The sequence below is a fragment of the Apodemus sylvaticus genome, chromosome 20 (assembly GCF_947179515.1).
Source record: "Apodemus sylvaticus chromosome 20, mApoSyl1.1, whole genome shotgun sequence".
In the NCBI taxonomy this organism is placed as follows: domain Eukaryota; kingdom Metazoa; phylum Chordata; class Mammalia; order Rodentia; family Muridae; genus Apodemus; species Apodemus sylvaticus.
Genome location: NC_067491.1, coordinates 46,417,307 through 46,432,041, shown reverse-complemented (window position 1 = coordinate 46,432,041; position 14,735 = coordinate 46,417,307). Strand labels below are relative to the sequence as shown.

Sequence of the window (14,735 nt, the reverse complement as noted above, 5' to 3'; positions counted from 1 at the left end):
AAACAAAGGAACTTTTTGAGAAAACTCACCTCAAATACAATGATAAAAGCCAGCCGAGCTGCAAGGACATGCCAGAACTGCAGCGTGTAGCCATAGGGTGCCAAAGAATGAGGAGGGTCCCGGTAGTCCCGATATCTATAAACAAATAGAAGGATACAGAAGGTTGTATCCCAATCCTGATTTTCCAGGTCCTCAAATCTCTTCTGTTTTCACCATGAAGTCTTTATACACATTTTGAACAAATGTTGAAGGAAGAAAGCTTTTTTTTTTTTTTTAAAAGCTAGACATCTGTTACTTTGTTTGTCTAGCATATTTTTTTTTCTTTTGGTAAAATAATCTCTCTTCTTCTCTGGGTAATCATCTATGGTGGTTGGGTAGGAGTTACCTCTCACTCCACCTTAGCTCAAAAGATTCTTAAGATTCATCACTAGGATGCTTGTTAGAACTATTAAATGAATTACCACTAAGTCCACAGAAATGCTAGGGGCTACCACAAACTAGGTGGGGTATCAGGGAGGGAGGGAAGAAGGGAGAGAAGGAGGAAGAAAGACAACATGCTGGAGGAATAAAAAGAACCAAAGGGGGACCAAGAATATTCTGCTGACTCTACCAACTCTTAGCACTTATATTTTAAAAGAAACCTCACGTGGCGTCTTGATGCTGCCAACTGCCTTCAACTGAAACTTCCCTTTGTGTGTGTCAATTTACATGGGATTTCTGCTGCTTGCCGTTAAGGAGTCTTTCTATCCTCAGCCTCTAACATTTGAGTTGACGTTGAGCTGCGCATGTGTTTGTTGAATGCCTATGTGGGGTCAGGCATCATCCTGGAAACTTTAATCTGAACAAGTACAACTCATGGCTGCTGTCACTATTACTGATGTCACTATTGAAAAGAGTTCCCAGCATCATAAAGTTTTCATGCATTTAGAACAATGTGGATGTATTGGTTGTTTCAATATGTCTGCTGTAGAGAGGTTCAGAATTCTATTGTCTAAATAAAAATTATGATTTGTTTAGGTTTATATAAAAAGTGGGGCCTGACGTCCAACCTTAGGCTCACTATTGATCTACAGATGAGCTAGAATAATAAGCTGCTATAAAGACTATGATTAAAATATATCAAGTACTTGAAATAATATTAGTGGTTACCATTATCACCAGTGAAATCCTCATTAATTATTATTGTTAGTGTCTTTGGGTGTGTATGATAATATACCATGAAGCTTTTATCACTAGAGGAATACTGATAAGGAATGTTTTGTGCTGAAATTGAATGCATTGTTGGACATCTGCAAATTGGTAATAGGGATCAGGCAGAGCACTGAAATTTCTCCTGTCTAACATGTTGTTATTAGTCTGACCCTAGTCTAGGTTCAATAATTATGAATGGAATTCTAGGAAGAACTTTCTTCAGGACTGAAAGTTTACACAGATTGCCCTAACTTCCATTTACTTTTCCTGAGGTACCCAGGAGGAATCATGCTATTCCTCCACTCATTTTCAGGCACTAGTATTTCAGAAATACTCCAAGTCGATATTCTAGAAGAAAATTGCAAACATACCTTATTATATTTATGGATATTAGACAAAACTATATTTTAAAAAGTCTAGACTTCAAATTTTTTAAAGATTCAAAAATTTTTATCTTTCTTGATTCTGTAAACTTTTTCATATCAGTATCCATAACAAAATTTACAGAAATCTCTTTTGGGCGTCCATTGTCTATATCAAGGAAATTAGGTTCTGTCTGTTTTGCCCTTGTCTTTTGGATTCTCTTTTCTACTCTGGATTTTCAGATTAGCACTGCAAATGCCCTGAGTTATGCCTTTACCTAACCTTGACCCTACAAAACCTCTTCTATAGCCATAAATTGGAAAAATGGTCATGCTCAGATGCTGTTTCCGCCTTATTTTTGTTTTGGTGCTAGGAACTGAATCCAGGACTTTCTTGTGACAAGCACTGGGCTCTGTGCTCTGGCCCAGAAATCTATACCTCAGCCTTGTTGCTTGACTTTTGATGTGGGATAGTTTAGTTGTCAAATGATGGGCTGCCTGGTCTCTGTGCTAGTTTCAGTGAAACATTCTCTTTTGGCTAAAATAAATGCACCTCTAAAGCTGACTTTATTTCTGAAAACATAGATGACTTCACCAGAAATATGATTTTCCTAGCATCAGCTATAGTTAATTTATTCCTTTTTTTTTTTTTAACTGTTAAAGAGTAGCAAGTGGACTCCTAGCCAACACAGGGGTAGGGGTGTCAAGATGTCTTGCTGGCATTCCCAGATGCCCCCAAATGTTACAGCAATTCTAATCTTCAGTTTTGTTTGTTTTCAGTTTTATTCTCTGTGTGGAGCTTTCGTAAATAAAACTATGCTTACTTTTTCTATTTTGCATTTAATGGAAGCAGCACTTAAATATTTTCATTTCCTGTGACTTGTACCTTAGTTATTAGTTATACCTTTGAATTCTCAATTTTATGCAATTTTCTATTTCCACTACGATGACACTGCCACATTAATTACTCACTATATATTGTGCCTTAGTATAAGATAAAGCTTTTATTATTATTTCTTCAAAAGAATCTGGACTAGTTTTTATCCTTCCCATCTACATGTAGCATTGCTGTGGTCCTCAGGCACATAGAATTGCCCTAGCAGTAATTCCCAATTTATAGCTAAACGTAAAGGTCTGTTAGACGTCTCTTTCAGTTAACGTATGTATTTGACACTTCCTCGTCCCGTGCATTCCTTTGGTTGTGTTCTGGTTTTATCATTGATGCATACAGTGGCAGTTTGAATGGGAAATACCCCTCACAGGCTTGTGTATTTGAACAGCTGGTCCCAGTGGGTGGGACTGTTTGGGTACGTTATAGAAACTGTAGGAGGTGTGTCACAGGGGTGGGCTTTGAGGGTTTACAGCGGTGCCCCTCCTCCTAACTTCTCTCTCCATTTCCTGTGCATGGATAAGATGTGATCAGCCAGGCTCTTGCTCCCATCCCTTGCTGCCGTATCTTCCTGGCATTATGCACTTTCCCTTTGGAATCTTAAACCAAAATGAGCTCTTTTATAAGTTGTAATCATCTTTCATCATGGCAACAGAAAAGTAACGAATACTTATGTTTGCTTATACATTTGTGAGGGTGTTCTACTATTTACTTTTATTTGCATTTGAGCTTGATGTAAGGATATTATACCCTTAAGATTTTATTTTATTTTATGTTATTTTATTTTATTTTATTTTGTGTGTGAATGTATATGAGCAGATTCATAAGTCCACAAAGTCCATAGAAGATAAACTAGAGGTGGAGTTCCAGGTCCTCTTTGAGAGTAGTATATATTCTTTACCACTGACCACAAAGTGTTGTGACTATCCAACCCACAAAGTTTATGGAATAATAGACAGTCTCCTGAAGTCTCCTAAAGCTTGTTTTCTTATTTTTTGTTATGTTGCCTGCCACTTCTTTATTTTCACTACTCTATAGTTCTATAGTGTGGCTTATTATAGTTGTTTTATGTAGCACATGTTTAGAATAGGCTTGCCAGTTCTCTAATTTTTCCAGCTTCAGGCCATGGAAAGCCTTTGGAACAAAGCTTCAGTCTACCCAGCTGAGCAGATCCTCTTTGGGTAGAAGTTGATTGTTGTGCTCTTGTGTACTCTTGGTACCTGATCCAATTAGTTCTGCCTTTAGGAAACTATTTCTTTTTCCAGGTCACTGATCCACTTGAGAAGGTGCTTTAAGAATTTAACAGCATGTTCATATGTTTTCAGGCTGAGAGCCAACTCAGGTGCATCACCTGACACATGACTGAAAAAGAATTCTAACTCTGTATTTTCTTTGATGAGTGTATATATGGATTTTACACATACATGTATGTATTTCTCTTGCAATTGAAGGCCTTAAAGAAAGATGAAGATATTATTTCAGGAAAAATTAAAAACATTAAGCAAAATGATCACAATTTAAATGATTGAAGACATCAACCCCATTTGTGGTAGTCATTGTGAAAGGTACTTTTATTTCAGTATGTAGGACAGCTAGACTTATGAAATAGAAAGCAAAAGCTGAAAAGTGTCCTATATTTTATTTTTTATTTTCCACTTATTTATTTATTCATTTTACATCCCAGTCACTGCCCCCCACAATCCCTCTCCCTTGGCTCAGCCATTAAAGGCTAGGCTCACAACCCAAAATATACTTTTACATTTTTAAAGAACAAAAACGTTTTAGAAGTAAGCCTTTTTTTCATCTTTTTTTTTTTTCCAGATAGGTTGGCTTTGAACTCACGCTGTAAGGAAAGATGACTTGAACATCGGACTCTCCTGCCTCGACCTGGCATTCAGAGTGCTGGCATTCAGGTTGGTGTCACCCTACCTAGTTTTTGTGTTGCTAGAGACTGAACCCAGTGTTTCATTTATGCACGGTAAATACACCAACACCTGTCCCATGTCCCCAGTCTATTAAATGACTTCTAAATTAAAATGATACTTAGAATTTCACAAATAAAAATCCCAGTTTCAGGTATGAGTTATCCTTTACGGACCTGTTACCCAGTGAGGTCCCATAGATACTCAGACATTACAAGCTACTATCAAAGCTCTTGCTTTTACCGTCCGGGAACCTTACGCTAAGACCTTGTTGCTAAAGGCACCGTCACAGAACACGGATTCATCAAGCTGGTACTGACTTTATCCCAACAGCTGAGAGGTGTTTTGCACACTGCTGGAAGAGTGAGATGATTATCCCTCTTATCCAGCTGTGAACTCTCTGAGCTACAATAATATCGGATCTGGTAAGACATGCCCACTGGTACAATAATAGTATAAGGTCACAGGAATAACTAGTCGCTTTCTGACTGGAATTAAGGCCTGTTACAGAAGCTGAGATTCGTACTGGCTCTGTTATATGGCCAAGAACGTGGCTAAATAGGTCATGGTCCCTCGGGAAGAACCTACTACCATGGGGACTAAATGGGTATAGTATTAAGCTGATACCTATAGATCAGTGCATTTCTGAGCCCCGATAAAAGAAATTTCTCATTTTTTTTTATCATCTTGCAGTTGGTTGTGATTAACACAGAGACTGGCAACTGGTGATGATTCAGCGACTAAGATACCGAGAATGCTCAATCCATCTTCAATGGGACATTTGCATTATTCCCATCCCCTCAAAGCATCGGGATCACTGTGGACCAGGGTGAAAGGACTCCGAAGGCCAGAGATACTGAATAACTCTAAGGAGACATGTTTTCTGGATAGAGCAAGGCAGTTGCACATGTGAATTCACAGAGATTGTGACAGACCTATGGGAGCTCAAGCTGGACAAAATACTAACGTGGCTAGGGAACAGGAGCGTGAAGTCCAACCCTGAGTGAGAAGCTATTGGAAATGGCTGTCTGCTGGAAGGACGGTCAGTTTTCTTTAAGGGTGTAGCTCTATTGAGCATGGTCCACCATGCCTCAGTGGAACGCCACATATCCAAGGGATGTAAGCAGCATACACTGGACTCCATGAGGTAAAAATTTTAAGAAAGGACACAAAATTGGGTGAGGAGAGAAATGGGGGTGAATAGGGGAGGGGTGAATGTGATCAAATTATATTGGATGACATTCTCAAAAAAAAAAACCCACCAAAAACTAATTTTAAAAATGAAAACACCAGCAAGTGATGTTTAATACCCTCAGGATTGAGAAACATTGCTTTAATTTTGTGTTATTAATTTTTATTAAAAAATTAAGCAAGTGAGATATAATCTATATTGCTATTCTACCATGTTCCATGAAGTTTTTAATTACCTTTATTCTCTCTGAAGCATGGATTTTTTGGGGGCAGGGAATATAAGTTATATTCACCCTTGTTGTGCCAGAAACTTGTTTGTATACCAATCATGCATATACCCAACCAAAATTTTTAATATGTTTTCTGCCCAAACACTGGGTATTTTTTTTTCTTTTACTGGAAACATGTATTTTTCCTGCCATATATTTGGATTATGAGAACCACTGTTTTAAACAAACTCAGCCGGGAGGTTTTGTCAGGAAAACCTTTCCATTCTGAGCCACTCGAGCCACTTTCCTGGTAGCAGACAACACCGGGAGGTTCCCACTCACCTGCAGTACTTCAGAGGAGTTCCTGAGAACTCACTGCCGTCTGACTCTGGCTCAGACCGGTTTTCAAAGTCAGAAATTCGGAAGACAGACAAGCTGGCATTCACATAGCCAACCATGCACCTGAAAGAGATGCAGATTGTATAATTACAATAGTATTCATCCTCTTTACCTCTACATCATTAATGCCTTTTCAATCAGCACCTCTCTCTACAGTGATGGATGGATGTGATGTGTCCGATGTGTCACAGGTTTCCATGCCTCTGCTTGCGGTTCCTTTTTCTGTGGAACCCCTTCTCCTTTGTTTGGAAGTATAAATATTACTTATCCTTAGTGATCAACTAAAATACCACCGATTCTGGGAAGATTTCCTCACCCAGAGTCAGCATGACTCAACCACTTCTGCCTGAAGTGCCACTACATTTAGATCAGGATTGTCCTTGAGCTTGTTCTAGTGTTGACTGAATACATATGTCTTTTCCCTTGAACTGCAGGATTGTGGGAGTGGTGCGGATGTCTTAGGTTTTTATTTCAGGATCTAGTGGTTTTACACACTTAAAAAATCCAGAAACATGGAATTTAGTTGACTTGATGGGAGGAAATGACATGTCAGAGATTCTATTGATCTTCTTGACAGGAGAGAGAGAGAGAGAGAGAGAGAGAGAGAGAGAGAGAGAGAGAGAGAGAGAGAGAGAGAGAGAGAGAGAGGGGGAGGGAGGGAGGAGAGAGAGAGAGAGAGAGAGAAGATGAAACTATCTTGATGATAAGAGAAAAATGAGTGGAACCATCCCCAAAAGAGTACCAGACAAAGAAAGGTCTCTCATAATTATGGAGGAAGTTTCCCTAAAGGACGAGTAGATGCTTCTGAAAGGCATTTTCAAGTAAGGAGACTTGGATCAGGACGCAGACTTCTCTTAAGTAACTTTTGAAAACATCTCGTGCCTTTAAAAGTGAGAATTCTCCTTTGAAAACATTGGTTACTTATTGTTTTTAATTCATTTCTTAATGTACAAGATGGGAACACCATGTGATCATTGTCACTAGGCTTAGTAGTGAAGAACAGAACCACAAGTTGACTCTCAGGTTTGCTGATTGCAGATGAAACTTGCTGCTGAAAGCCTTTGAATCAGCTATAAAGTTTGCCTTTGAGGTTTTAGGTATTGTGACACTAACAGCTTGGGAATCGAAATCAAAGGTTGAAAAATGCCAGGAGAAATAAGACTGGGTTGATGTACTTAAAGACAAATGTGTTTTATGGATAAAGTGTCTCTGGCTAATAGTTGAGTACAGAAGTGATTATAGGATTTATACAGATATATTCTCTATTATTCATTAAGTAAGATATGCTTGTGATTAACTCTATAAGTGCACAGAGTCCTTGATCAGGGCTCGAACCCTTTATGACATCACCATTTCTGTGGAAAAGCAGCTTTGATTTAGTAATTACCAAGGGCATCTGACTTTATTATCCGTCACATGGTAGTTCATATGACCGTGACCAAGACCAAGACCAAGACCAAGAGCGTTCTGTATCCCTAGCATGATCCTGCATCTTAACGCCTGCCCAAAGTCCTCCAAGTTCCTTTCTAAGGACCCTATGTAAGATAATGCCCCCCCCCAAAGAGGTAGCCTCACCCCAGAAGAGGAGGTGGACTCCACCAAACAATGAGCAGTGAGAGCTGCAGCTACAGAAGATGAGGGAGAACCCACAAAGGGAAAAGAAACCCTCGGAAGATTATTTTTTATGCATGCAATAAAAAAAATGGCCTTAAGCCATTTCTTCCTACTAGCAGCCTCGAACACCTGACCAGTCGCTGGGCATCCAGGACACGAGAGAGTGGCTCTACTTTTAATGGTCATGAAAGGGGCATGAAAGATGTGGTCCCTTTGTAAGCAGTCTGCAATCTGCTTGGGAACAGCACCAAGAGGTGGCCCAGGAACAGCTCTCTCCAGCCCCAGAAATGTGTCATTTCTACAGCTGCCTTATATCACAAGTTGGATTTGACTCTAGCTGCCCACTGCACTGCAAAAACTTACAACTGTCTAAGGTTTTACTGTGCTTCTACTCTGCAAGCTTTTTTTTTTTTTTTTAATTTACAGAGCATTTCTAAGTTGGAAGAACAGCCGAGGAAGAAGAGAAAGAGGAAAAGAAGATGATAACAAAGACAAAAAATATCACTGTAAAGTAATAGGGTGGCTGCTATGACAGAGCTAAGGTTCACAAAGGATAACACCCACATCTACACATACATACATACATACATACATACATACATATATACACACATACATACATACATATATACACACATATACACATACACATATACACACCACACTCCACACATACCCTTACATACATGCACCCTCACACACATACACATGCCCCCATCACACACCTTTACACACACCCCACATCCAGACAGGTACACACCACGCATACCGCACACACAACCATATACACAGGACCATACACACACCACACTACACAGCTAGCTACACATACCACACACCTTCACACACACACACACACACCTTCACACACACACACACACACACCTTCACACACACACACACACACACACACACACACACACACACACACACACACCATACCACACCACACACTTTCTTTCTTTCTTTTTTTTGTTTTTTTGTTTTTGTTTTTTGGATTTGTTTTTTTCGAGACAGGGTTTCTCTGTATAGCCCTGGCTGTCCTGGAACTCACTCTGTAGACCAGGCTGGCCTCGAACTCAGAAATCCGCCTGCTTCTGCCTCCCAGAGTGCTGGGATTACAGGCATGCGCCACCAACGCCTGGCTACACCACACACTTTCAAACACAGACCCCCCACCCACCCACAGAGAGATGCACATGAAAACAAGAAGAATGGCCAATGGATTAGAGACAAGAGGTATAATCTGGAATGTTGCAGTTTGCTCATAAAGAGGAAATTTGCAGAGAAAATGCCCAGATATGGACAGTGAGTCCAATAAAAGGAAACCAAGGTACAGTAGGTAAATTCTAATCACCATGAGCACTGCTTTAAGACTGGTAGGCTGCTAGAATTCTAAAGCTTTGATTCCCTATCAACTCTACAGCTCTGTTCTCTGTTCATTTTGATTCTTCCAAAACAAATCACAAGTTTCACCACAAGCAGAAGTGGGGAAGGATCAAAACACTTTATTATGGATTAAACTCAGAAGGTTTACAGTGAGATGAGCCAGCAAGTCATATGGGGCCCTGGAACTAAGAACAGAGAGGTCTGTGTAGGGGTGGCTCTACCTCTGCGTAGGTCCCAGCAGTTACGGGGGAGTTCATCCCTTTAATGAGGATAATAATCTATATCCTTCAAAAGCAGAACATATCTGGAAGTGGCAGGGTGAAGGAAAGCTTCTTCAGGCTAAATCAAGTAGAGACTGGTGATGGTGGTTGCAATTAGGAAGTAATGCCTGGGCAGTATAATCCAAGTCTTTAGGTCTTGGTTCTAAAGAGCTGATGGGTTCACTTAAAGTTGCTAGACAGTTAGCGTTTAATGGCCTGTGATTACTGTGGTAGAAGACTTCATAGGAGCCTCTTCAGACGGTGAGATCCCGAGCTCTGCCACTCTGCCACAGCCCTCCATCACCTATGCCTTAGTGCGTTCGTGTGGGATAATGGTGAAACTGGATCCTGACCAGGTTTGCTTAACTCAGGTGAGTTACTCTGTTTGCCTACAGTAACTTAGGGAACAAATTAATTTGGCTAAGACTGTAAACCAGGGGGCAGGACTGCTTTTGTTAGGTGCTAGCCATCTAAGATAATTTTCTAGGCATTAAAGACCATAGGCAGATTATCTAAACATCACAATTAGAACGAGATTATTATTGTGACTTTAGGAACTTGTAAGGTATGCTAAGACTTTTGGCAAAGCACAGAAATAAAAGCTAGGTCGCATGTGACAATAACAATTAGGTTTTACCTGACCATGTACATTCTAGTCTAAACCTCAGAACATTGGACTATGTCAATTTGACTGATCATAGCTAGGGGAAACATAATCTTCACACGACACAGATATGTATTGAGCCCCTTCTAGATCTTAGGTACAGGGGTCCACATTCCTCATGTAAAATTTGCAGCCTCCAGATCATGATAGTGTGAATTTTAGAGAGTAATTCCCTTTTTATAAATTCATAACATTTCCATAACTATATGTTATACTTGGCCACGTGCTGTTTTTGTTGTTACACACATTAGGAGCTCACACATTTGTGAATTCAGAGTTGGCAGGAGTCAGACAGCAGGGAAAATAGAACTGCTGCTCTCACATTAGACTCATCTGAAACTCGTCTGACTTGTTTGGGCTCCAACTCGTTGGGAAATGGGATGTGTTTTCTTTGGCTGAGAAATGTAATGATGTAATTTCACTTCCCCTACCACAGGCCTTGTCTGGGCTTGTGTGTCACATGCCTCGGTATAAAAGCCTCTCTCTGTGTCCAGCGCCACGCAACGGTTAAGAAATGGAAGTTTCATAATTGTTTTCCAGCACTTACTTTTGACCGGCTTCTCCTTGGCCTGCACAAGGTCCATATTTATAAGCGTATACTAATCGAGGGATGAAGTCTGATGTTATTGCGATGACAAACGCATTCGTAATAACAGAGAGAATCCCGATACCTTCGAGAATGCCATACCAAATTCCTAGTCGAAGAGAAGGGTGGCGTTAGTTCCTCCAGAGGTAGTGAGACTAAAAACAGCAAGGCAGATCCACCTGTGAGAAAGTCCTTTCCGTCTTTCCAAATGCCTCTGGCAACCAGGAGTTATTATCTGTGCTTCCGAACAGTTTGAAATAGAAAGAGTTTCTGTGGGAGCATGCATGTACCGAAAGACTCATGAATCACGGTCAGCATCAGACATAAGTCAAAGAATTCTAGCCGCCAAATCATTCATGTGCCACCTGATAAGATCGGCACACAGTGTCAAGCCCCTAACAGACTGGACACTCCTCAGTGGTAATGACCAGGTCTCTTCTGCTCAGCTATGCAGACTGTCCCTGAGGTGTTGGCTCAAGGCGATGCCCAGTGAGCAAACACTTGCTTTGTTTAGAGAGTAAGAGGCTGCTCTGAGCAAAAAGTCTGTATTCAGTTCCCAGCTGCGCTTGCGGGCTGGTGCCTGGCTGCCTCGTTCTCAGTCCTGGATGCAGGCGTGTGTCAGACAGTCCCTGTTCCAGTGGCTCTCAAGATTGCTACATCTAGTGCAGAGTGGTGCTGGATCATAACCTAAAGATTGCCAAATCATATCAACATAAATTGATATGATTTATGAAGTCATATCAATTTCATAAATTGATACGAAATACAAATTGAAAACACCTTGGGGATAAAGACTGCATCTTCCTCATGGTAGAATTAGTTAATGCACAGAGAAGGGATGGAGAGGATGGGAAGCCACTGTTAATTGGCTCAGTATTTTTCGCCAAAGACTGAAGCTCATTTTGTCACCAGAAAAAACAGACTTTGCTTCATGTGAGTAAAGAAAATACTGAGGAAAATGGGGGTATGGTGGGGTGGAAGCAAATAAATCTATTTTTAAAGGTGATGAATCAATATTTCGGATTCTAAAGTCTTAAAGCAGAAATGACCAAACTAAGAATCTGCTTAAGCACAAATTCATAAAACACTGGAAATCTAAAGCAATCTCTCTGAATAGGTGACTTTATTTCTTGCATAACAGGATTTAAAACCAATATAGTTGTTTTATTCTTCCAAAATTAGCTGAATCAGCTCACATGAAACCTTGAAGATTCCCAAAGTGTATGACTTTTAAATTTTTAGCATTATTTATTTATTTATTTACTTATTTGCTTATTTGCATATATATAAGTATGTATGTATGTATATGTATGTATGTATTTATTGAGACAGGGTCTTACTATGTAGGGCCAGAACTCATTATGTATATCAAGCAGGCTTTGAACTCACAGAGATACACCTGCCATTGTCTCTCCAGTGCTGAACTCAAAGATGTGAGCCACTGGATTAGGCAGGCTTTAAAATATTGCCTACATGTTGTTTCATATCTTCTAAAATGCATACCTGGACCCAACTTACCTATGTCTTTGGCCCTCGAAGCCAAAGGTCTTCTCCACTGAGTAACAAACTTATAAGCATCAAGTCGGATTTCAATGATGTTATTCAGTAAGGCCAGAAGCGGTGCTAGAGGAAAAGCTGCCACAAAGATAGTCGTGAATCCGAACTGAAGGACTAGGGAGGGAAAGAGAAAGAAAGAACGATGTTAGTTTCCCATGGTTGTTTCAAGGAGACAGTAAACCAGCTGTATCATTGCATCAAGCCATATTTTGGGATCTGTCCCATGCTCAGACACCAAGCCCTGACACTATGACTGGTGCTATGTTGTGCTTGCAGGCTAGCATGGCTGTCCTCTGAGAGGCTCTACCAGCAGCTGACTGAGACAGTTGTAGATACTTATAGCCAACCATTGGACAGAGGCAGGGGACCCCAATGGAAGAGTTAGAGGAAGGACAGAAGGAGCTGAAGGGGACTGCAACCCCATAGGAAGAACAACAGTATCAACGAACCTAGATCCCTCAGAACTCCCAGAGACAAAGCCACCAACCAAAGAGCACACATGGGCTGGTCTGTGGCCTTCCCATATGTAGCAGAGCACTGACTGACTTGTCTGGCCTCAGTGGGAGAGGATGTGCCTAATCCTGTAGAAATGTGATGCCCCAGGGAAGGGGGATGCTGGCAGGGGTAAGATGGGGGTGGATTGGAGGGGGTGAGCAACCTCTCAAAAGCAAAGGGGGAGGGGCAATGGGGTGAAGAACTTGGGGAAGAGGGATTGGGAAAGGGGGCAACAGATGGAATGTAAACAAATGAAATAATTTAATTAAAAAAAGAATAACACACTGAAGAAACCTCCCTTACAAAAGAGACCATAAGACTGGACAAAGCAGTGATTCTTGGGCCTGAAAACAATGGAATTTGAGAGGCAGTAAGTTTACCTCAGACCCCAGTACTTTCCAAATGTTGTTCACTAACAAACGCAACCATGGCTTCTTGGCAGAAAGTTTGATGGTAGGTTGCGGTGGAAAAACACAAGGAGACTGGATTGTCTTATGAAAAAGTAGATAGATGCTCAACAAATGATGGGGGCGCATCACCAGGACAAATGTGTAGGCACTGCCAATAGCTGAAGCCGGAGTCATGGGGCACAACAAAATCATAGCAGTACTGGATCATAACCCAAAGACTGTCAAATTCATATCAACATAAATACTAATAAATACCAACTGTAAACACACAGGGAATAAAGGGTGACTCTCCTTCATGGTAGAATTTAATTAATAAACATAGAAGGGATGGAGAGAATGGGAAGCCACCATTAATTAAACTTTATATGGAAGAATCAGTTAGTGGGTGGAATGTTGAAAAAAATGATACTTGTATATTTCCAAAGCATCTCCTCATTTAACACATAAGACACGCTGATGTGCCACACCCTGATATGACCGTCCCTTGTTTGGCATCCTACCTGCTCACGCTCTTCTTGGATAGATACTGGGTCTCTGCTAGCTGAGTCATCAGAATCGTTCAACTCCAAGTTCCATCAATGATACTTCAATACTGTCTCCTACATCTCCCTCTTTTCCACTGTCCCTACTTGAGTTCAGACTCTGGCTTTCCCAGTGGCCCTGTCTCTGCTGACAGTCACTTCTCTTCCTCCATGAATTGCTATCAGTCTGCATAGAGTCTTGGTCTCAGGCCATTGTTCATCCTCTCTCTACAAGAAATGTTTCAGAAGGTTCTCACAGCCTTACAGACCAAGTCCTCCTTTTCTCCATACCATTCAAAAATCTTAGTGATTCTTCCACGCAGATTTCTAAGCTTCAAGATCAAATGTCCTTCATGCTCCAGACTTGGCAAAAAAAATCCTTTGCTCTGGCCACATTGAACTTATGGTCTTGTGAGTTAAATATACACATAATGTTTTTATTGATAAACTAATGAGACGCAACTTTGGTTAAGCTCAACAGCGCCCTCTCTTGGGGATTCACAGTTGCACAGCCTCCTCTGGCAGCTTCCACTGTTGCTGAGCAACACAGACTGAATTCATTTGCATTTGTGCTCTGGCCCCTCTTTTTCTTTATTTATACCGGGCTTTGTGAAAGTAGGAATGTGGGCCTCATTACGCTTCTCCTCCCCACAGAGACACTGCAGTGGTTTGTGTTTGGAAGGGATTTGTTAGCTACTAAGTGATGCTGGCTCACTGACTGGCACATAATGACAATAATGAGAAACCCAGAACAGCAAGGAAGGCCAGCCCAGCATGTGAAGGTAAAACGCAAGATAATGACGCTCAGAAACATATCTATATCTAATCTATCCATACCAATACACATATATGAATATATATATGAACACTTCTTTAATTTGTATAAAATGTTTAAAAATGTAGCTGATATCTCTAGTAACAGTAACGTATAGAACCCTTTTGCCTTCCTGTCAGGAGCAGGATGCCCATGTCAGCACTATATGAATGGTTTTTGTATAAGAATAATGATTAGAAGGGGAAATATAAAATTATCATTATTTGTAGATGATGTGGGAGAACATATAGAAAATATGAAT

The 14,735-nt window shown here is 40.6% G+C and overlaps 1 protein-coding gene across 1 annotated transcript in view; it reads right to left on the bottom strand.

Moving 5' to 3' along the window:
* Ano4 (anoctamin 4) overlaps positions 1 to 14,735 on the bottom strand; it is a 270,004-nt gene that overhangs the window by 3,043 nt on the left and 252,226 nt on the right. The window contains exons 24-27 of the mRNA XM_052165053.1: positions 12,195 to 12,347; positions 10,638 to 10,785; positions 6,107 to 6,226; positions 30 to 135 (exon numbers count right to left, since the gene is read on the bottom strand). Coding sequence (XP_052021013.1) covers positions 30 to 135; positions 6,107 to 6,226; positions 10,638 to 10,785; positions 12,195 to 12,347 — 527 coding nt within the window. The remainder of the gene's footprint in view (positions 1 to 29; positions 136 to 6,106; positions 6,227 to 10,637; positions 10,786 to 12,194; positions 12,348 to 14,735) is intronic.